The following is a 9,052-nucleotide window of genomic DNA, read 5'->3' as shown; positions in this document are numbered from 1 at the left end:
TCCCCAGTACCAAAACAAAACAAAAACCCCAAAAACTCAAACCAATTGACTTAGAAGAAAGTTTGTTATTTTTAATAATGTGGGGAAGCTTCATCCAATCATTTGAAGGCCTAACAGAACAAAGACTGACCTCCCCAGAGGACATAAGAATTCTGCTAGCAGACAGCTTCTGGCTCCCACTGCAACTTTTCCCTGAGTTTCAAGCCTGCTGGCCTACACGAACAGATTTTGGACTTACACCGTCACAATTGCCTAAGTCAATTCCTTAAAAATAAATCTATGTACATATACACACACAGTTGGTTCTGTTTTTCTGGAGACCATCAGCTAATGCAGATATATATATCCCTTCATTATATATATATATATATATATATATATATATATATATATATATATTTCTTTGTTTGCTTTTAGGTTCAAGGTCACTTCTAGCTTTAGTGAAACAACTACATTTAAATCTACATTTAAGAACATGGAAGCAGATCTTTCTCCAGTCAAGCCTTCAGATGAGACCATACCCTTAAATGTTACTTTGCAGACTTGTGAAAGACACTGAGCACATTATTTTACTCACAAAACTGTGAAATGATGTGACTTTCAAAAAATTTTGAGTGGGACTTAAAAAATTTCTTTGGGAGAAGCTGGTATAAGAGACTGACTTGAATAGGGAGTCTGGGGAACTGGGCCCCAGCCACTGGGCACATCTAACTAGTTTGTGCAGACCTTACATCTCTGGGGTTCATAACAACAGAGGGTTGGGTAGAGGACTTCAGCTTTCCCTTAAATGCTACAATGAAATGTCTCAATTAATCCTACTGTTTATACCATCAAAATAAATACTGATAATAATGACAAGTAGAACACACCCTGGTCAAGCCCCTGGATTTGGTGGCAAAGGTCCAGTTTCCTTTCTGCCTGTAACTGTTCTCAAGTCCTGCTCTCTTTTTTTCTCTGCCCCAACAGTTTTCTATCACTAACCAAAAAAATGTAAATAATTTTATGGCACGTCTTTATAAGGCCTCTGCGACCTGCATATGTGCACACTGTGCAAGGTAGATGTTTCCGGTTTGGGATGCTCACACAGATCTGGCATCCAGAGGTTTGTCTCTAGCATTATATGAACTAACTCTGATAGTACACAATGGGAAGGGACCCTCTGACAAATGTGAGCCCCTTTGCTCTCTTCTCAGCTGCAAGGGGGTGTGTCCATATCTTTAATAGGGTAGCTACTTCATAGGAGCAACAAACAGGCAGGTACCAGACGTTCCTCTGTAAGTAGCTGGATTTACATTGGCAAATTGATACTGCTCAAAAAATGCGTTAATGTCTTTCCAGGTTCTTGTTAATATCCCTTCCTTTATTTTTTTGAAAAGGAGGGCAGGAGGAGGGGAATGAAAAGGGGGGAGGGGCGGAGAGAAAAGTAAAGTAAGGCAGCGGTTCGGGGGCTTGGCAGCGAGCCCCGCGCGGGGACCCGGGTGGGCTGCGAGCGTGCAACAGCCACGGGCGGGGAGGAGATGCCCACGAGGGTGCCTGCCTTCCGAGTTTCTCATTTCCTTCGCCGAGGGACTGCTGGGTGCAGCGCTCCTGGCTTTCGGGTGACCTCGGGCTCTGCCCTGTCCCCTCCCCGCTGGGAGCTGCGCTCGGCTCTGCACCAGTCTCCCACCCCAGCTGTCCCGGTCACTTTCTCCCCGCTGCCTGCGCCCGGCCCGCCCCGCGGGGCGACTTCTCCCTTTCTGCCCTCGGGTTGACGGTCCTGGGTGGGGCAGCGGCGCGATCCGGACGGCCCCCACCGCGGAGCGCCCAAACCCGGGTCGCCCGAGGGCGGCGCACAGCCGGGCCAGGGCCCCGCGCCGCCGGGGCAGCCGCACCTGAGCCCCCAGCTCCGGCCAAGCCGCGGCGCCGGAAGCGCGGGCGGATCGGCTGCCGGGAGAGAGGAGCTCGCGCCCGCTGGGAGCCCAGAGCCCCAAAGCGGGGGACCAAGTCCCGCCTCACCCAGCGGGGGCAGGACTCGTGGCTCGCACCCCCGCTCCCGGGCCGGTCACAGGCTGACCCCGCTGCCCCGGCCTCTCGCCCTGACTTCTTAAACTTCGCTGCGAGGAGGAACCTGCCGCCTGCCCGCCCCCTCGCGCACAGGATTCGCTCTTGAACTCCGCCGCGCCCGGGGTCCACCTTGCGCCGCCCTGAGCGCGGGCGTGGAGCAGCTGCCGGGAAACCCCGATGAACTCTCCAGAAAGGGCGTGACAGAGGGTCCAGCCGCCGCGCTCGGCCCAGGCGCAGGGGTCCCCTTTGTGGAGCTCGGAGCAGCGAAGCGCGGCAAGTGGTGGAGGATGACCCAGAGGCCTCAGGGGACCTCCGCGCAGTAATGCCAACATGTAAGTAAGTCTCCCTCTGCCCAGAATTCCTGTACACCTTCTGTACCTCTACCCTCCACCCCGCCCCCAACTAAATGATTTTGTTAAGGACTTCAACTTCATTGACATAATAAACCGGTTTGTCTTCACTTTGCCCCTCGGGGCACTTTGGAGTGAGGAGCTTTGCCAAATGGAGCTGTGACATGTGTGCGCGGCTTTCTTTCCTTTTTTTTCCCCCAGCAAGAGGTGAACCTCACATTTGGGCGGTGTAAAGCATAATAAAAAGGGCAGGGTTTCAAGAATGGGGAAAACGTGTTTTCGATTCAAATTAAACAAGGAGTAACCGGCACCGCAGCTCAGTCCAGGGCCCTGGCTCTGCCAAGCAAGCGTACTTTGGGATCAACACCTGGGGACTTGGAAGGTACTGGAACTCTGAGAAAGTGTTGATTTTGCACATTGTCACCATGGACTTATTCTTGGATCTTTGGGGGTATTTGAATAATGGTGTTTTTGCTTTACTCTTTAATCATTAAGAGCACAGAAAATGCTCTCAGTTTGGATTTAAAAGTAATTAATGAATATGCCATTTTATGTGAAAGGGACTTTCTACAGAATTTTAAGTGGAGTGTGTGGGGAACTGAAACTGTTAAGAGAAACCTGAAAGGTTGAGCTTCTATGGAACTGTCATCCAAGCAGTGGGGTGCCTTCGAGCGACCCTGGAAAGGGTGGCCAGCGCTGCCTGGCCCTCCAGAATGGAAAAATGAAGATTGTTCTCAGAAGGGCCAAGCTTATTTTTGTGGCCCACTAAGCAGTTACTTTTTCTTGTAATATGTAATTTTTCTTCTGGGGTTTTATTGGGCAGGCCCCCTGACACTAACTAGTGTAACAGAGTTTCTAGAAATTGGTATTCACCTTATCTCCACCAGGTGCTGGATCCTAACTCAATTCCCCTCGAATTTCCTTTCAGTGCAGGACTTTGGGAAAAGACTGCCCCTTCAGTTCTTTTCCCCCCTTTTCTTCACTGCCCTCCTCCTCCTCCTCCCCCACCCAGCACACATTTTTAAAGGAGGAGAAAGCATTCTACCATCAAGCCTAGCACTCTGCTGGTCTCTTCTTGGTAGTGCGCATTGTAATTAGAAATGAACCACTTTGTTTTATTAAAACTGGATGTGAAGTAATTGCACACCTGTGAGTTTTCAAGCTTTATTTATGCCAGTGGAATCTGCGAGGTATAACTTGAAAGAATTTATTTTGGGATACATCCAATAGTCTTAACATAAGACTTTTCCTTACATACAGACAACATACTTTGAGTGCTTATGAATTTGTTTTGAACTTCAGTTTTTCCTGAAAATATCCTGTGGTTTTTAACAGCAAATATTTATGTAGTTTCCTTTTAGCTTTCCTAGATATTGATATCTTATGGGAGAAAGGCATATTACATTTAAAAAGGTGAATACAAGTTTTAAACTAAAGGATATGAGACTAATCAATAGGTAATATAAAAATTATTGATAATGAAATTAAGTTATATAATCCATTTGAATTCTATGTGATTAAAATATCATAGATTTTGTCAGTGAAAGCATTAATATTGAATGACAGGTTTAGTACCTTGGTTTGTATTTCTTTATTGAGCTATTTTGACTGAAATTTTTTGTATTTTCCCAGATTGTAATTAATTTTTATTTTGTTATTTATAATTCATATGGAATAGTTTAAGAAGTTTTTATTCTTTTTAGATATTGACATGTTAGAATGTATATGTGGAAATAATACCAACCTTTCCAATGTAAATATTCCTACTATCTTGTTGAAAATGGGGAACATAAGCTTAATCTCTTAAATTTAAATTTTAGTAGACTGAACTGCACAAACTGTTGAAGTGTATTTTCTGTTTATTCCTTTAAGAAAAAGAATATTTGTATATTATTGCAGTCAAATACTGAAATTATATATTTAAAATACGTTTAGGAGTTGTAATGACTACTGTTTTTCATATCCTGAGAAACTGAATAGATTTAGCAAAACTTGCATTAGTTGGTCTCAAGCTACATGAAGCTACTGTTCCATTTATGGCTTATATAAATTACATGGCATTGTGCTTTTCCAGGGTGAATGGTGAATGAGGCTATTGTCTGTTGGCTTATGGGAAATATTAGAAGCCTGTAGTTTTACTGCCTAACTGGACACGTCACTCTGATTTCTGGAAATAATGATTTGAAAGAGATTCAGTTTATATATTAAAAAGAAACTGACAAACGCTTCTTTAAAACTGACCATTTTTCTAACTGCCCATGTATCTTACAGAGTTTATATTTCTAATGGGATGATTAAAAATTTAAAGAAACTATTTAGAATTTAGACTAAGTAGAAACTCTTTCAAGCCTGTGGTGTACATGGGCAAAAACTTTGTCTATGTTCATTTCTAACTGGATGGCATTTTGTTATCTACATGAGATGACACTGAGTATACTTGTTGGCTGGAGTCATAATATCAATTGCAACTAAAAATGCAAGTAAAACTTGAGTGTGGCATCCTGAGTATCATCTTTCTCACTTTTAAAAAGCTTTACTCAGGGTCAAATTCTTTAGAATGCCTTAAAACCTTTAATTTAAAACAAAGCAACAAAGAAAACAAGACAAAGGCTTAACATTTAACATAAAATTGGTTAAAAAAATCACAAATCAGAGAAATATTTACATTGTAATAGAAAAACAAAAAATGACTTGAACATGCCAATCCAAATAAAGCAAGTCCAAATGAGACACTACTACTTCTATCAAACTTACAATGACTAAAGCAATAAAAGTGATGAGTGTCATGAAATAAAAGCACTGATACACTTCAGTGTGTATGTGTTTCACTCTTTAGGAAATGATTTTAAATCTACAAGAAGGTTGCAAGAATAAAAATAATTAAAGAACACCTGTATACCTTTTACACAGAATCACTTATTACAAATATTGACTCTATTTGTTTTATCATTCCCCTTTCTTATAACAGGTAATTTTTTTTCCCAGAATCATTGGAGAGTAAGTTGTGTACATTAGAGCTCCCAGATTTGCTTTTTTAATTAAAAATGTTAAGATATTTATAGACTCAAGTATAGTCGTAAACAAAAAATGCATGGAGATCCCACGTACCCTTTACCCAGGTTCCCCATTGGGAAGATTCTGTCAAACTAGAGTACAAAATCAGAACCAGGATATGGGTGCAGTCTGCCTCTCTTGCTTCCAGTTTTCTGTTTTACCTGTACTTATCTGGTGTATATGAATGTAGTTCTTCAGGTTGACTTTTTCCTCACTTATGGTACAAGCTAATTACGCATGTTACTGTTAAGTAAAGTTTAGGATTTATGAAGATTTTGAGAATCAAATCAATGTTTTTGAAGTAGGAGTGAACCCAACATAATAAAGGACTTAAATTGAGAAGTAGAATAGCACTCTTTTTTTGGGGGGGGGGCAGATAGGCTCAGGAACATGATATCTAACCAGAACAAAAATGCCATTATGAACAGACTTGAATAAACCAAATTACTGTTCTTTTCACTCTTGAAGAATGAAGGTATTCTCTGCCACTCATTCAACCCCTTTATGAAAAGATTTGCCATAGAAACACAGTTGGGATATGGGCAAGGAAGTGAATGCTATTGCTGGTGATAATAGAATTACTACTCTATCAATTTCTCTACTGACTTCAAAATTCCTTCACTAATTTCTCTTTAATTTGTGATTTTGGAGGAAACCACGAAGAGTGGAGAGATGCAGGATGGTAGGTTTTTCAGATTATTTCAGTGATGAATTTGGATGAAATTGTGCCTCAAGGGGTCAAGCTTACATTTAAATCATTTGCTGTAAATGGGTTACATTCTGAAGCTTCCTGAAACAGAACCCACACATGTTGTATTTTGTAGACTGTACAGATTGAAAAGGGAGCAAGTTTGCAGTATAGGTAGGGGAGCTGAGTTGAAGCCAGGTAACACAAAGAGTTTTGGGCTCAGATACCACTGATGATGTGATCTTGGGCACATAGTTTAGTATCTCAATTTTCTCCCCTGTGAGATGATAGATTTTATGGTATAATTTTTAGATTCCTTTCAGATTATACAAATCTAGTACTCTCTTTTACTTAACAATGTTCCTGCCTTCCTCCATAGAACTTTGAGGCCACAGTAAAAATGACCCAAGCCTGTATACTGGTTTTTTTTTTTTTTTTTGTAGTTCCTATTGAGAACCTTAGTAACCCTGTTCGGGATTTTCCACTCTTGTGAGAAAGTTGTTTAAATCTCAGGGATATGTCTTGGCTAAGTGATCCCTTGAGAAGACACATAGTGCTTTCCTTCCTCTGTTCTATTCTTAATTTATTTTTTTTCTGTTCTTCAGTAAACAGTAAAGTGGATGAAAGTTGGTGTGTCATGTGGCACATGTCTGATTACAAGTGCTTACTCCGTCCTGGGCTCCTTTTCTGTCTGAGGCGATGGAGTTTGGAGCCCTGGAATGTACCAAGCCTTGGTCATCATTTCCCATTACCTGATAGGATTGCAGGCAGCTTTGGTAAAACAACTTCAGGATTGGATATGGAATCCCTAAATGTTAGAACCTTTTTAGTGAAGGGAAAAGTTGCATGAGCATATTATAAATAAGCAGAGTAGCCAAGCTCAGGAGCATGATTCCCTGAAGGTTGACTAGAGCGCATAGAAACTTAAGAGCAGGCCATTATTCCTGTATCGATAAAGGAGAATCATCATGTGTCACAAAGAGCAAGAAGCTGGGAGTTAGTTCTCTTAGGTTGATACTTTCTTCTGCTAATATCTGTGAGGCTGGCGGCCAGGTTTGATTGGTCTCCCCTTTTATTTTCCTGGTTCTCAGTTTCCTTCCCTGTGAAATGAGGTTAGACTTCATTTTGGTCCTGCCATCTCTAAACTTCATTGAATATATAACTGCTTTTTTTGTTTGTTTGTTTTAGAAGTCTACTTATTCACTCCCAGCATGAATGGGGAACATCTTATTCATCCAGCTTCAGTAGAAAATGGACCATTCTTCCAAATAAGTGAGATTTCTATGAGACAGAACTACAACCTACTTTTACATATTTTTTTTTATTTTTACAGACTGCATTTTGATTCATTGTACACAAATGGGTACAACTTTTCATTTCTATGATCGTACACGATGTAGACTCACACCATTTATGTAATCATACATGTACACAGGGTAATTATGTCTGTCTCATTCCACCATCTTTCATACCCCTGCCCCCTCCCCCTCTCATTTCCTTCTATATAATCCAAAGTTCCCCCATTCTTCTCTTACCCCCTCCCCCTATCCCCATTATGTATCATCATCCATTTATCAGGGAAAACATTTGGCCTTTGGGTTTTTGGAATTGTCTTATTCTCTTAGCATGATATTCTCCAACTCCATCCATTTACCTGCAAATGCCATAATTTTATTCTTCTTTATGGCTGACTAATATTTCCATTGTTTATATATACCACAGTTTCTTTATTCATTCATCTGTTGAAGGGCATTTAGGTTAGTTCCACAATCTAGCTATTGTGAATTGAGCTGCTATAAACATTGATATTGCCGTGTTACTTTTTTAGAAGTCCCTATTAATGCATGAATTGTTGTCTCCAGTTCTTTTGGGTGGGTAATAGCCTATTTACAGATAAGGAAAAAATCTGGGAGTTTAAATACCTGTCCCCAAACCACAAGTTAATGGAGGAACCAGGATGTAAGTCTGTGCTACTCCAATGCCCACATCTATTATTATTTACTAAAGCATGCTTCTCATACACAGCAGTTGCTTTTAACTTTAGATATTTTGGATGAATGTATTCAAAACAATGATTTTCCATACAAAATATTCTCTTCAGATCTTAACTTTGTCCTAGCTTAGAGTTTTCAACGAGAGCTGCCTATTGCTAGAACTTCAGTTTTGTTAAATACGAAAACGTGACATGAGATTCAGACACTATATAATATTTTTGTATGCATAACAGACATGAATAACCTATTTGGGTTTGGTTCCCAGGTGATCCAAGAAGTGGCCATAAATCAGTCAATTGATGTTGGCATAGGGAATTAAGCCTGTTGTCTGTTCTTGTTTACATTGGTTCCTTGGATTTCACTGTGGGTAGAACCACCACACTTATGTTAGAGTCTGGCATGGTGGTAATAATAATAATAGCTAATATTTACTGAACACTTGCTGAATGTCAAGACATTATCTTATTTGATCATCTCAACTCTCTGGACTTGGGATGTTGCTGTTCATTAGTTTACAGGTGAGATAAAGGAAATTCAAGTGATAAAGTAAATTTTCCAAAGATTGCTCAGTTCCTAAGTGAAGAGGCCAGATCTCTCTGACTCTAATGTTCTCTTTGCTATGAGTTCAAAATGCAGTTCAAAATGCAATGTTGGGGCAAGTGCAGGAATCACGTGTGTGCTTTGCTCACTTGAATATTTCTCCTCTAGTGCTTTTCTGGTTTTGTGTTTAGTATTCTAGGTTTTACCCAGGTAAGCAAGCTTCAGGCTTTAAGGAAGATTTCCCAGTGACCCTCAAGTATCTTATAGTTCACCCTTTATTTTAGAAATGAAATGACTCACAGTTACTACTTATAGGCAAACTAGCTTTCTCTTCCAGGTATTTAAGAGCTGGAGATCTTATACTGCTGTTTTACTACCTGGAT

At 40.8% G+C, this 9,052-nt stretch overlaps 1 protein-coding gene across 6 annotated transcripts in view; it reads left to right on the top strand.

Annotated features, from left to right (window-relative positions):
- Positions 1–1,601: 1,601 nt before the first annotated feature.
- The window catches only part of Adgrg6 (adhesion G protein-coupled receptor G6), a 135,817-nt gene continuing 128,366 nt past the window's right edge, over positions 1,602–9,052 (top strand). The window contains exon 1 of one of the 6 annotated variants that reach the window (XM_047558130.1): positions 1,602–2,379. In XM_047558130.1, coding sequence (XP_047414086.1) covers positions 2,366–2,379 — 14 coding nt within the window. In that variant the 5' untranslated portion in view covers positions 1,602–2,365. Of the gene's footprint in view, positions 2,380–2,635; positions 2,776–9,052 lie in introns of those variants that run through there. The other 5 variants (XM_047558131.1, XM_047558126.1, XM_047558129.1 and 2 more) reach the window with 5 other exon arrangements.

Source organism: Sciurus carolinensis, chromosome 7 (genome assembly GCF_902686445.1).
Source record: "Sciurus carolinensis chromosome 7, mSciCar1.2, whole genome shotgun sequence".
Lineage (NCBI taxonomy): Eukaryota > Metazoa > Chordata > Mammalia > Rodentia > Sciuridae > Sciurus > Sciurus carolinensis.
The sequence above is the reverse complement of the archived record's forward strand: the minus strand, read 5'-3'. Positions and strand labels throughout refer to the sequence as shown.